The 15,000-nt window shown below is 51.9% G+C and overlaps 1 protein-coding gene across 6 annotated transcripts in view; it reads left to right on the top strand.

Moving 5' to 3' along the window:
- The window catches only part of LOC110528828 (tensin), a 257,225-nt gene that overhangs the window by 139,938 nt on the left and 102,287 nt on the right, over positions 1–15,000 (top strand). For all 6 annotated transcript variants that reach the window (XM_036982561.1, XM_036982557.1, XM_036982560.1 and 3 more), the window contains exons 2-3: positions 45–159; positions 2,496–2,533. In XM_036982561.1, the coding sequence (XP_036838456.1) occupies positions 45–159; positions 2,496–2,533 (153 nt within the window). The remainder of the gene's footprint in view (positions 1–44; positions 160–2,495; positions 2,534–15,000) is intronic.

A 15,000-nucleotide genomic window follows, 5' to 3' on the forward strand; every position in this document is an offset into this window, starting at 1 on the left:
GGTCTTCTCCTCCCTAACCTCTTCCTCTCTCTATCTCCCCTCAGCCTGAGGAGTTGGAGAGTGTCCACACACACAATTTCAAGCTTAAGCCCTTCAAGAAAGTCAAGAGCTGTGATGTATGTCAGCAGGCCATCACCAAGGATGGACTCATCTGTAAAGGTGAGTGGATGGATGGGAAAGTTGTCATTTTCACAGGGACACGATTCAGCACAATGGACAGCTTCTGTCTCTCTCTCCCTCTCTCTGCCATGTTTTTGACCACAAGCCATTGTTGCTCCCCCCATACCTCCTCTATCCGTTTATCCTTTTGTCAATTTCTCTCTCCCTCTATCCTCCCGTCCTTCTCTCTCTCCCTCTCTCTCCCTCTCCCTCTCTCCACCTCTATCCTCCCTCCTTCTCTCTTTCCCTCTCTCTCCCTCTAGCCTCCCATCCTTCTCTCTCTCCCTCTCTCTCCCTCTCTCCCTCTCTCCACCTCTATCCTCCCTCCTTCTCTCTTTCCCTCTCTCTCCCTCTGGCCTCCCGTCCTTCTCTCTCTCTCTCCCTCTCTCTCCCTCTATCCTCCCTCCTTCTCTCTTTCCGTCTCTCACCCTCTAGCCTCCCCTCCTTCTCTCTCTCCCTCTTGCTCTCTCTATCCTCCCCTCTCTGTTTCTCTCTCTCTCTGTTATGAAAAGCTACCTCTTCACACAGAGAGCGGTTGACAAACCTCCGTCCAGTAAGCCCAGAAACAGTCGGGGGGGGGGGGGGGGGGGGGGGGGGGGGGGGGGGGGGGGGGGGGGGGGGGGGGAGTCTGGTCTGGGCTCAGTTTGAGGGCTTTGGCAGAGGCTTTGCTGTTAAAATTAGCCTGCTGCTGCTGCTGCATTAGCCCAGATAAGAGAGGGAGAAAGAAAGAGGGAGAGATTGGTTGGTGTAGAGAGGGGGAGAGGAGATGAGAGAGAGAGAGAGAATGAGAGAGAGCGAAAGAGAGAGATTAGGAAATTATGCTGCGACAAATATTGTATATTATGATCTTTGCTGGTAACATTCTCTGGATCTTTCTAAGCTGTCAGAGCTGCCAGTGTTTCCAAACAAAAGGCTAGAGTCACATGATCCTCGGAGCATTCTGCAGCCTCTTCCTGTCGCCGTCTGTGGTTGCCAGGAAGTGTTGCTATGGCCCCTCACAATGGGAGCCATCCTCCACTGACGCAGGGTGGCGTGTGGCCAGAGACAGAGAGACATGCGCACACGCGCGCCCGTGCACACACACACACACACACACACACACACACACACACACACACACACACACACACGAGACAAGTAAGGATGAATGTTTACGTTTTCTCCAGATAGAATTGAACTAGATAAACAGTCAAACCCCCATTAAATATACTGCTGCAATATAGCAAAGCATTTCTGCCCAGTGTCTCAATATGACTAGCGCCATCTGTTGGCCGTAAAGAGTCTGTGTGTTTAATATTCCTAAAATAAGCCTGTGTATTTGCTTTACACTGTCAATGTGCAATGTAGTCCTTAGGATTTCATTATAGCCTTGTCAGCAGTAGATTACTATATCCTGGCTTGGTGATGAGTACCTGGGGAACACACACACACACACACACACACACACACACACACACACACACACACACACACACACACACAGACACACACACAGACACACACTCCACCTGGGGACCACCTGAGCTGGTGGTAGGAAGCAGGTGTGTGGGGTCAAAGGTCCTCACATGGCCACATCACTTCACAGCATGGCCTCTGTCACCCCCTGCCCACACACACTGCTCAGAGAGGACACACACGCGTGCTTGCAGCCTTACGCACATACACTAACCATCAACTATGTATCAAGTAAATATAATGACCTGCAATCATACTTGTACAATCTTAAACAACAACCGACATGTGTATGACATTGTTGCAACTAACAAAATTTACTAATTGATCATGTTTATAAGTAGTTTATAGGCAGAATAGTGGGACTGTGATGTTGACTGTATCCTGCCACATGGGGGCAGCACAGAGGTGTTTAACAGCCCAGGGAAGGTTGCCAGGTCTGACCCCTGTAGCTCCTCTTAACTCCATCTCTCCTATCAAAGGCCTGCTCTCCTAACAAGGTAAAGAGCTGGCCTTTTCCCACCCAATATGGCAGTCATCTGAGGCTATATAAACACATATAAACAGCCTCACAGGAGTGTGTTTATATCTGTGTGTGTGTGTGTGTGTGTGTGTGTGTGTATGCGTGCGTGCGTGTGTGTGTGTGTGTGTGCGAGTGTGTATGTGTGTGTGTGCGTGCGTGCGTGCGTGCGTGTGTGTGTGTGCGTGTGTGTGTGTGTGTGTGTGTGCGTGCGTGCGTGCGTGCGTGTGTTTGGTTATTCAGAACAATTCCAAGAGGTAGCAGCGTCTGAGAAATAGCCAAGTCCTCAGGTCAGAGAAAATAGAATAGTATCTGGTACAACATGTGACCTTAAACTAACTCTGTGTTTTCTGCTCTCTTTCAGTGTGCAAGCTGGGCATCCATAAGAAGTGTGAGGTGAAGGTAAGAAAGCCATGGAATCCTTTCTGTTTTAATATCCTTGGTCTCCAGAGGAGAGTCAGAGGGGTGGTATTTTGGCAGAGACAAACAAATGGAACCAAAAAGGAAATGTTGTGTTTGTTAGGAGACGTCAGTCCTCTCAGAGAGGCAGCTGTGCCTGTTTCACCCTGGCAGCTCCTGTTTTGTAGCACACATGGACACACTTACTCGTACACGCACGCACACAGATACACACTCACTCGTACACGCACTCACACAGATACACACTCACTCGTACACGCACGCACACAGATACACACTCACTCGTACACGCACGCACACAGATACACACTCACTCGTACACGCACGCACACAGATACACACTCACTCGTACACGCACGCACACAGATACACATTCACTCACACACACACACAAACCCAGCCCCAGTCCTTGCCCCCATCCTCCTGAAAACAAGTGATGATGCCGTGGAAGAGGAAGAACACATGGAGAGAGGGAAGGAGAGAGAGAAAGAGAAGGGAACGGGCGGAGGAGGAAAACATCGGAGCGCTAAATTATTTTGGTTTTCAGATTTGTAACTACGGAGGTGGTAACTGAAGGGGACCTCTGTCTCTTTCTCCCCTCTCTTCTTGCACTCTTCTATTCTGTCTCTCTCTTTCTCTCTCCCTCACACCCGCCTGGCAGCCATTACTACAATGGTAGTGGTGGTTTGAGTGGATGAGTGGACCAAGCTTGTTGGACCATCTAATGCCACCTCCAAAACCCCCTGTCCTCCCTCCCCCTCACCTCCGTACCCCCCCGTCCTCCCTCCCCCTCACCTCCGTACCCCCCCGTCCCCTCACCTCCGTATCCCCCCGTCCACTCACCTCCGTGCTTCTACACCTGCATTGCTTGCTGTTTGGGGTTTTAGGCTGGGTTTCTGTAAAGCACTTTGAGATATCAGCTGATGTACGAAGGGCTATATAAATACATTTGATTTGATTTGATTTGATTTGACCTCCGTACCCCCCGTCCTCCCTCCCCCTCACCTCCGTACCCCCCTGTCCTCCCTCCCCTTCACCTCCGTACGCCCCCGTCCTCCCTCCCCCTCACCTCCGTACCCCCCATCCTCCCTCCCCCTCACCTCCGTACCCCCTGTCCTCCCTCCCCCTCACCTCCGTACCCCCTGTCCTCCCTCCCCCTCAGCTTCGTACCCCTGTCCTCCCTTCCCTTCACCTCCGTACCCCCCTGTCCTCCACCTCGGAACCCCCTTGTCCTTCCTCCCCTTCACCTCCGTACCCCCTGTCCTCCCTCCTCCTCACCTCCGTACCCCCCTGTCCTCCCTCCCCCTCACCTCCGTACCCCCTGTCCTCCCTCCCCTTCACCTCCGTACCCCCCTGTCCTCCACCTCCTTACCCCCCTGTCCTTCCTCCCCTTCACCTCCGTACCCCCCTGTCCTTCCTCCCCTTCACCTCCGTACCCCCTGTCCTCCCTCCTCCTCACCTCCGTACCCCCCTGTCCTCCCTCCCCCTCACCTCCGTACCCCCTGTCCTCCCTCCCCTTCACCTCCGTACCCCCCTGTCCTCCACCTCCTTACCCCCCTGTCCTTCCTCCCCTTCACCTCCGTACCCCCTGTCCTTCCTCCCCCTCACCTCCGTACCCCCTGTCCTCCCTCCTCCTCACCTCCGTACCCCCCTGTCCTCCCTCCCCCTCAACTCCGTACCCCCTGTCCTCCCTCCCCCTCACCTCCGTACCCCTTGTCCTCCCTTCCCTTCACCTCCGTACCCCCCTGTCCTCCCTCCCCCTCACCTCCGTACCCCCTGTCCTCCCTCCCTCTCACCTCCGTACCCCCTGTCCTCCCTCCCCCTCACCTCCGTACCCCTTGTCCTCCCTTCCCTTCACCTCCGTACCCCCCTGTCCTCCCTCCCCCTCACCTCCGTACCCCCTGTCCTCCCTCCTCCTCACCTCCGTACCCCCTGTCCTCCCTCCCCCTCACCTCCGTACCCCCTGTCCTCCCTCCCCCTCACCTCCGTACCCCTTGTCCTCCCTTCCCTTCACCTCCGTACCCCCTTGTCCTCCCTTCCCTTCACCTCCGTACCCCCCTGTCCTCCCTTCCCTTCACCTCCGTACCCCCTGTCCTCCACCTCCTTACCCCCCTGTCCTTCCTCCCCTTCACCTCCGTACCCCCCTGTCCTCCCTCCTCCTCACCTCCGTACCCCCTGTCCTTCCTCCCCCTCACCTCCGTACCCCCTGTCCTCCCTCCCCTTCACCTCCGTACCCCCTGTCCTTCCTCCCCTTCACCTCCGTACCCCCCTGTCCTCCCTCCCCCTCACCTCCGTACCCCCTGTCCTCCCTCCCCTTCACCTCCGTACCCCCCTGTCCTCCCTCCCCCTCACCTCCGTACCCCCCTGTCCTCCCTCCCCTTCACCTCCGTACCCCCCTGTCCTCCCTCCCCCTCACCTCCGTATCCCCCTGTCCTCCCTCCCCTTCACCTACGTACCCCCTGTCCTCCCTCCCCTTCACCTCCGTACCCCCCTGTCCTCCCTCCCCCTCACCTCCGTACCCCCTGTCCTTCCTCCCCTTCACCTCCGTACCCCCCTGTCCTCCCTCCCCCTCACCTCCGTACCCCCTGTCCTTCCTCCCCTTCACTTCCGTACCCCCTGTCCTTCCTCCCCTTCACCTCCGTACCCCCTGTCCTCCCTCCTCCTCACCTCCGTACCCCCTGGCCTCCCTCCCCTTCACCTCCGTACCCCCCTGTCCTCCACCTCCTTACCCCCCTGTCCTTCCTCCCCTTCACCTCCGTACCCCCCTGTCCTTCCTCCTCCTCACCTCCTTACCCCCCTGTCCTCCCTCCCCTTCACCTCCGTACCCCCCTGTCCTCCACCTCCTTACCCCCCTGTCCTTCCTCCTCCTCACCTCCTTACCCCCCTGTCCTCCCTCCCCTTCACCTCCGTACCCCCCTGTCCTCCACCTCCTTACCCCCTGTCCTTCCTCCCTTTCACCTCCGTACCCCCTGTCCTTCCTCCCCCTCACCTCCGTACCCCCCTGTCCTTCCTCCCACTCACCTCCATACCCCCTGTCCTCCCTCCTCCTCACCTCCGTACCCCCCTGTCCTCCCTCCCCCTCACCTCCGTACCCCCTGTCCTCCCTCCCCTTCACCTCCGTACCCCCCTGTCCTCCACCTCCTTACCCCCCTGTCCTCCCTCCTCCTCACCTCCGTACCCCCCTGTACTCCCTCCCCCTCACCTCCGTACCCCCTGTCCTCCCTCCCCTTCACCTCCGTACCCCCCTGTCCTCCACCTCCTTACCCCCCTGTCCTTCCTCCCCTTCACCTCCGTACCCCCCTGTCCTTCCTCCCCTTCACCTCCGTACCCCCTGTCCTCCCTCCTCCTCACCTCCGTACCCCCCTGTCCTCCCTCCCCCTTACCTCCGTACCCCCTGTCCTCCCTCCCCTTCACCTCCATACCCCCCTGTCCTCCACCTCCTTACCCCCCTGTCCTTCCTCCCCTTCACCTCCGTACCCCCCTGTCCTTCCTCCCCTTCACCTCCGTACCCCCCTGTCCTTCCTCCCCTTCACCTCCGTACCCCCTGTCCTCCCTCCTCCTCACCTCCGTACCCCCCTGTCCTCCCTCCCCCTCACCTCCGTACCCCCTGTCCTCCCTCCCCTTCACCTCCGTACCCCCCTGTCCTCCACCTCCTTCACCTCCGTACCCCCCTGTCCTCCCTCCCCCTCACCTCCGTACCCCCTGTCCTCCCTCCCCTTCACCTCCGTACCCCCCTGTCCTCCCTCCCCTTCACCTCCGTACCCCCCTGTCCTTCCTCCCCCTCACCTCCGTACCCCCCTGTCCTTCCCCTTCACCTCCGTACCCCTGTCCTTCCTCCCCCTCACCTCCGTACCCCCTGGCCTCCCTCCCCCTCACCTCCGTACCCCCCTGTCCTTCCCCTTCACCTCCGTACCCCTGTCCTTCCTCCCCCTCACCTCCGTACCCCCTGGCCTCCCTCCCCCTCACCTCCGTACCCCCCTGTCCTTCCTCCCCTTCACCTCCGTACCCCCTGTCCTTCCTCCCCCTCACCTCCGTACCCCCCTGTCCTTCCTCCCCCTCACCTCCGTACCCCCTGGCCTCCCTCCCCTTCACCTCCGTACCCCCCTGTCCTTCCTCCTCCTCACCTCCGTACCCCCTGGCCTCCCTCCCCTTCACCTCCGTACCCCCCTTTCCTTCCTCCTCCTCACCTCCGTACCCCCTGGCCTCCCTCCCCTCCACCTCCTTACCCCCCTGTCCTTCCTCCCCTTCACCTCCGTACCCCCTGTCCTTCCTCCCCCTCACCTCCGTACCCCCTGGCCTCCCTCCCCTTCACCTCCGTACCCCCCTGTCCTTCCTCCCCTTCACCTCCTTACCCCCCTGTCCTTCCTCCCCTTCACCTCCGTACCCCCTGTCCTTCCTCCCCCTCACCTCCGTACCCCCCTGTCCTTCCTCCCCTTCACCTCCGTACCCCCCTGTCCTCCCTCCTCCTCACCTCCGTACCCCCTGGCCTCCCTCCCCCTCACCTCCGTACCCCCCTGTCCTTCCTCCCCTTCACCTCCGTACCCCCATGTCCTCCCTCCTCCTCACCTCCGTACCCCCTGTCCTTCCTCCCCCTCACCTCCGTACCCCCCTGTCCTTCCTCCCCTTCACCTCCGTACCCCCGTGTCCTCCCTCCTCCTCACCTCCGTACCCCCCTGTCCTTCCTCCCCTTCACCTCCGTACCCCCGTGTCCTCCCTTTCCCTCACCTCCATCCTTCCTTACCTCCTGTTAACGAGAGGTTGCGACACACATAAGGGTTCCCACCCCTATGGGGGTAGGTCACCAGGGAGTGATTGGGTTCAACCACCCCCATCGCCCAAATCTCCCTTCAGAAACTATACCACAAATGAACCAGTCTGTTTATTTATCGAAGGGTTACTACAGAAACCAGAGTTTTGTATTCCCCAAACATCCTGAAGAAAATGAGATATTGAGTCAAAGAGAGAAGGACAACGGTCAGTGAAATCTGGAATCATTCATTTTTTACCTTAAGAACAAATGATCCCTGTGTTTGACCTCTGCATACACTCTTAGAAAAACAGCCGATATCTAGAATCAATTATGGGTTCTTTGGCTGTCCCCATAGGAGAACACTTTGAAGACACAGATCTGGGATCAGCGTACCGTCCTTATGATCATAACCGTAACAATTAGAAGGGACAATTTAAAACTGAGCTTAGACCAGTGCTCTGCATAGTCATTATCTTTACAGCAAGTTGCTTGCTTGCCGAACTGAACTATGTATCCTGTAGAGGCTGCAGTGAGAGACTCACAGGCGAAGGTTGGCTGGCTGTTAATGTTAGGTTAATGAGTAACATTGAATCTCTGAGATGACTTTGTCCCTGAAGAAAATAGCCATACTATATCACAGTAAGAGGAGAGAGAGAGAGAGAGAGAGAGAGAGAGAGAGAAACAAGGGTGAGAGTGAGAAGGAGAGAAGAAGAGAGGGAGAAAGACAAATGGAGAGAGAAAAAAGAAGGAGATAAAGATAAATTGTTTAAAAGAGATGCTGAAATCAGTAGAGTCCTTTAGCTAACTAACCGGAGCCAAACAGATTCTAATCATAGATCTTGGAAAGAACTGAGTGTTTGAGCACGGTGGATTTCATCAACAATTACAGTCCCTTGGACAGACTTTATCCCTTTAATTCTGTTACTGCCCTTATCCCTGTGTTGGCTTAGCTAAGGCAAAACATTTATGTTAGCTTAATCCGCTGAAATGACCGCTAGATGAAAATAAATGAAACACAATGTTGTGTTGGCGCTCTCATCGTCTCAGACCATAAACCACGGAAAAGCAAATAGCCTTAATGCAAACATGACTGTGGACTAAGGCCGATGGCCATGCTTTCTTTAGCTGACTCGGTGTTGACCTTGTACTGTAAACATGTCATACGAGGCTTTCTGTGATCAGGAAGACTTGGGGAGTGCTTATGCTAATCTTCAGCATTTCTTCTATCTTGATGTATATACACAGTGTCCCGAGACTACGGCTTTCATTTACATTCTCTCCTCATTTCACAACAAAGTTACCTCGCTCTCATTTCACAACTGACTTCGAACGGAAATAGAAAAGCAATGAAGAGCTGCTGCATGTCCCTCAGTTTAAGAGAGATGTACCAGAACACAACATCTGAACATTCCACAGACATAACCCAGTAGATACCCTCTAGCTACAGTGCTGACAGGCAGACAGGGGCTAATCGTCATGCTATCCCCGCATAGTTATAACTTGGATTAATATGTTTTCCTTTGCCTTTAAACACAAACCAACCGACTGTCCATCCATTGATCTATGTTGTTGAAACCGCAAAGGCGCTCTGGTTTTGGTCGTAGTGACTCGTTCCTGCCCGTTCATGTTTTGGGGGTGAGGGCTGTGTTGTTCTGCTGCTATAGACAGAGGAACTGTAGTGACCCTTTGGTGTTTGCTATGGTTGTTGATGTGTAGGTGGTTGGTCTGGATTGTGTTATGTTGTGGTCCGGGGGTTTGACAGAGCTGGAGATGAAGCTGAAAGGCTTGGAGACAGTAGCTGTGCACTGCCCCAAAAAGGCGGTCACATCTTGGGGCCTCTCTCCTATGTTGGCTTTGTGGCCCACAACTTTTAGCCCTGTGAATTCTCATGTGACCCACCAACAAATTCAAAAAACATGTTTCCAACCGCAACCCATTCCTAAGCTATGAGTTAAGACAGTGGTTCCCAACCAACTAGGACCTCTGGAGGTCTTGGCCTGTCCACAGGGGTACTAGAACCTCTGGGGGTCTTGGCCTGTCCACAGGGGTACTAGGACCTCTGTGGGTCTTGGCCTATCCACAGAAGCTACTAGGACCTCTGGAGGTCTTGGCCTGTCCACAGGGGCTACTAGGACCTCTGGGGGTCTTGGCCTGTCCACAGGGGTACTAGGACCTCTGTGGGTCTTGGCCTGTCCACAGGGGTACTAGGACCTCTGTGGGTCTTGGCCTATCCACAGAAGCTACTAGGACCTCTGGAGGTCTTGGCCTGTCCACAGGGGCTACTAGGACCTCTGTGGGTCTTGGCCTGTCCACAGAAGCTACTAGGACCTCTGGAGGTCTTTTCCTATCCACTGCGGCTACCAGGACCTCTGGGGGTCTTGGCCTATCCACTGCGGCTACTAGGACCTCTGGGAGTTTTGGCCTATCCACTGCGGCTACTCGAACCTCTAGAGGTCTTGGCCTATCCACTGCGGCTACTAGGACCTCTGGAGGTCTTGGCCTATCCACTGCGGCTTCTAGGACCTCTGAAGGTCTGGCCTATCCACTGCGGCTTCTAGGGCCTCTGGAGGTCATGGCCTATCCACAGGGGTACTAGGACCTCTGGAGGTCTTGGCCTATCCACAGGGGCTACTAGGACAAAATTCCAGATTCCAAATTGAGCAGCAGCTGCTGAAAAAATTAGCTCCTACAAATATTTGCATTTATATGGTTTTTAGAGTGAAGTACATTGGAAAAAAGCAAAAGAAAACTGCAAGACTGAATTGGAGACAAAACAAGCAACAAACAAAGAAGATAGGCTTTGGAAAAAGTAACTATTTTTCATTCAATTGTACAGTTATCTTAGCTAGCTGAATTGTTTACCAGTTGCTAGGGACTCTCCTGGAAGAAGCTAGCTAGTTAACAAAGAATAACAAAGAATATCTAGTTAACAGAAGAAAAGAAAGACAAAATAAGGACAGGACCCCTACCCCGGTCAACAGCACTGCACCCCCCACAGCAACTCGTCCAAGCCTTCCCCATTTCTTCTTCTCCCAAATCCAGTCAGCTGATGTTCCGAAAGAGCTGCAAAATCTTGACCCCCCCACAAATCAGCCGGGCTAGATCTGGACCCTTTCTTTCTAAAATTATCTGCCGAAATTGTTGCAACACCTATTACTAGCCTGTTCAACCTCTCTTTCATGTCGCCCGAGATTCCCAAAGATTGGAAAGCAGCTGCGGTCATCCGACTCTTCAAAGGCGGGGACACTCTTGACTCAAACTACTACAGACCTATATCTATCCTACCCTGCCTTTCTAAGGTCTTCGAAAGCCAAGTTAACAAACAGATTACTGACCATTTCGAATCCCACCGTTCCTTTTCCGCTATGCAATCTGGTTTCAGAGCTGGTCATGGGTGCACCTCAGCCACGCTCTAGGTTCTAAACGATATCTTAACCGCCATCAATAAGAAACAATACTGTGCAGCCGTATTCATTGACCTGGCCAAGGCTTTCGACTCTGTCAATCATCACATCCTCATCGGCAGACTCAACAGCCTTGGTTTCTCAAATGATTGCCTCGCCTGGTTCACCAACTACTTCTCTGAAATAGTTCAGTGTGTCTAATCTGAGGGCCTGTTGTCCGGGCCTCTTGCAGTCTCTATGGGGGTGCCACAGGGTTAAATTCTTGGGCCGACTCTCTTCTCTGTATCTATCAATGATGTCGTTCTTGCTGCTGGTAAGTCTCTGATCCACCTCTACGCAGACGACACCATTCTGTATACTTCTGGCCCTTCTTTGGACACTGTGTTAACAACCCTCCAGACAAGCTTCAATGCCATACAACTCTCCTTCCGTGGCCTCCAACTGCTTTTAAATACAAGTAAAACGAAATGCATGCTCTTCAACCGATCGCTGCCTGCACCTGCCCGCCTGTCCAGCATCACTACTCTGGACGGTTCTGACTTAGAATATGTGGACAACTACAAATAGCTAGGTGTCTGGTTAGACTGTAAACTCTCCTTTCAGACTCACATCAAACATCTCCAATCCAAAGTTAAATCTAGAATTGGCTTCCATCCTTCACTCATGCTGCCAAACATACCCTCGTAAAACTGACCATTTTACCAATCCTCGACTTTGGCAATGTCATTTACAAAATAGCCTCCAACACCCTACTCAACAAATTGGATGCAGTCTATCACAGTGCCATCAGTTTTGTCACCAAAGCCCCATATACTACCCACCACTGCGACCTGTACGCTCTCGTTGGCTGGCCCTTGCTTCATACTCATTGCCAAACCCACTGGCTCCAGGTCCTCTACAAGACCCTGCTAGTTAAAGTCCCGCCTTATCTCTGCTCGCTGGTCACCATAGCTGCACCCACCCGTAGCACGCGTTCCAGCAGGTATATCTCACTTGTCACCCCCAAAGCCAATTCCTCCTTTGGCTGCCTCTCCTTCCAGTTCTCTGCTGCCAATGACTGGAACGAACTACAAAAATCTATGAAACTGGAAACACTTATCTCCCTAACTAGCTTTAAGCAGCAGCTGTTAGAGCAGCTCACAGATCACTGCACCTGTACATAGCCCATCTATAAATAGCCCAAACAACTACCGCTTCCCCTACTGTATTTATTTATTTATTTTGCTCCTTTGCACCCCAGTATTTCTACTTTGCACACTCATCTACTGTCAAATCTACGATTCCAGTGTTTTAATTGCTATATTGTATTTACTTCACCACCATGGCCTATTTATTGCCTTTACCTCCCTTATCTCACCTCATTTGCTCACATTGTATATAGACTTATTTTTCTACTGTATTATTGACTGTATGTTTGTTTTACTCCATGTGTAACTCTGTGTTGTTATATGTGTTGAACTGCTTTGCTTATTTATCTTGGCCAGGCCGCAGTTGTAAATTATATTATTATTATATTATTATTATTATTATTATAGAATATTATTATATTCTCAACTTGCCTACCTGGTTAAATAAAGGTTAAATAAAAAAAATAAAAATAAAAGGGTCTTGGCCTATCCACAGTGCCTACTTGAGAAGACTCATGAGACGGTTAGGTCAGCAAAATTCAATTGGTGCAACAGTAACCGAAAAAGGTTGGGAACCACATAGCTGAGAGAACATGATTTCCGACTAGTAGTGGGCCCTGACCCCATCATTTGGGAATAGGAGGCTCTGCTCCAAAGCAGAGAGAGGGGACAGTGACAACAATGTGTCTTCTGTACTGCATGACCTATCATGTTATGTCCACCCAAACACAGCTGGACTGATGTCCTACTAACCTAGCCCTGAGCTGCCTCACAGCTACTAAAACACCAGCCAAACATATACACTAACGTAACAGGAAGTAGTGTATTGGCCATGCACGTTACGTAGTATCCTAGTATGGATAGTATTGTGATACAGAAGTCACTGTGGTTGTATGAGTCATGACCAGTCAACAATAGGTTTGATGAACAGTGTGATGGACAGTGTGATGGACAGAGTGATGGACAGTGTGATGGACAGTGTGATGGACAGTGTGATGGACAGAGTGATGGACAGAGTGATGGACAGTGTGATGGACAGTGTGATGAACAGTGTGATGACAGTGTGATGGACAGTGTGATGAACAGTGTGATGGACAGTGTGATGAACAGTGTGATGGACAGTGTGATGGACAGAGTGATGGACAGTGTGATGAACAGTGTGATGGACAGTGTGATGGACAGAGTGATGGACAGTGTGATGGACAGTGTGATGGACAGTGTGATGGACAGTGTGATGGACAGAGTGATGGACAGTGTGATGGACAGTGTGATGGACAGTGTGATGGACAGTGTGATGGACAGTGTGATGAACAGTGTGATGACAGTGTGATGGACAGTGTGATGGACAGTGTGATGGACAGTGTGATGGACAGAGTGATGGACAGTGTGATAGACAGTGTGATGGACAGAGTGATGGACAGTGTGATGGACAGTGTGATGGACAGTGTGATGGTCAGTGTGATGGACAGTGTGATGGACAGTGTAATGGACAGTGTGCCCTCAGCTATACTGAAACCTAGTGGGTTTCCCACGTCTCAGAATGGATTTCCAGCTGTCTCTGCTCCTGCTGCTTCTGAACCCCATTCCCTCTGCCGTTCCCTAACTACTCTATTACTGTCCTGTCACAGAAAAGCTTTCTGGAATGCTGCTGTCGTGCTGTGGGATCTTGGGTTGGAGTCGCCAGAATTGGTTTGGCGTTGAGGGTTAAGGGAGGGAAAGGGGGAGGAGGGAGAGAAGAGAGAAACAGGGGGGGTAGGTTTTGGCCATGTCTCTGGCTCGCTTTCCAACCAGACCCTGAAGCTGTCGTCTCCACTCACCCCAAATGCACTCCTCAGTCTTACTCTCAAAACATGCTGTTTTTGTGCTCAGTCTTGATGATATGCTTTGAGATATTATCATAGTAAAACAGTTGATCTCATTGACACACACATCCTGGGTTTTCCAGTTATTTTTAGCTTGGGAAATGTTGTGAAAATGGAGCTGTTGCTTTCCACTACACAGGCTACACAGTAGTGACACAGTATACAGGCTAGCGCTCATTACCGGTTACCGCTAGCTGTTTACGTATCAGACACTGGCAGACCATTGCTGCCTGAAAAGAACCCAGTGTTCCAGTAATCAGGTCTGTAAACTTCCTCTAGTCGTCAAAGCTGACAGTTGTTGGATGCAGTCCAGGGGTTTATAACGAGATGTGGAGGAAATGACTTGTGGCCGTGGTCCATGGGTGGACCACCTAACCGACCGACCCAGGCCGGGTGTGTGACTGTGACTGTTACTGGGCCTTCACATTGTGTTAGTGTGAGAGATGGAGCAGGGTGATGTTTTGGAATTGTGAAGTCGACTCCACTATTGTTATGAGTTCTAAGAACCCTCAAAGGGATTCTAGTTTCTCCGAGTGCCACTCTAGGGATCCATTCTGACAGCAACTAAAATACAGAGATGTTAAAAAAACACTGGCAAAAACACTACAAATACTCAACATGGCACTTGATTCATAACAAGTTTAGGATACTGCTGATTGCCTTCAGTTAACTTGAAACCTGCATAAGTTGTTGACTTCTCAGTTGTAAGGTTTTGATAGTGACTGTAGTAGTATTGAATTGTAGTCATTTTTGCGCTGTCAAAACATTGCCTGATCTAGACCAAAACACCAACTCTGCTGCATCTATAATTAGATTCCACTGTAAAGTCACACACGTCTGCTGCCTCTCCTTTTAGAAACAGTCAGGCTCTTCTGTCATTCCAAGAAAACAGCAGTTGGAAATAATCCTCACAAGACGACAGGTTTCATCTTTAGTTGGCCACAAATCCATCTCGGGATTACTGATCTGCTGCTTGCCTAACCATAACATTAAGATGAGCTCGGAGCAGATAATTGGCTATCGAGGAGGGAGAAATGGATTTATTAGAGGCAGAATTTAGAGAAACAACACTTCAATGGGCAGTCACGAAATGTAGGGAATCTTTAATGACTTTGTCAATGACTTGTTTTGTTCTGTCGGTTTGTGTCTGAGAATGTCTGAGAATATACACATGAAGGATCTTAATTTGAGCCTGCAAGGAAAAGAATACATGTGAATTATAATTCATGGACGTTTTTGTAGTGGTTGATACATTTTTCTGAAGGGAAAATCAAGTCTGAAATGTAAAAGTGGAAATTACAAACTT

Source organism: Oncorhynchus mykiss, chromosome 7, assembly GCF_013265735.2.
Source record: "Oncorhynchus mykiss isolate Arlee chromosome 7, USDA_OmykA_1.1, whole genome shotgun sequence".
NCBI classification, from domain to species: Eukaryota; Metazoa; Chordata; class Actinopteri; order Salmoniformes; family Salmonidae; genus Oncorhynchus; species Oncorhynchus mykiss.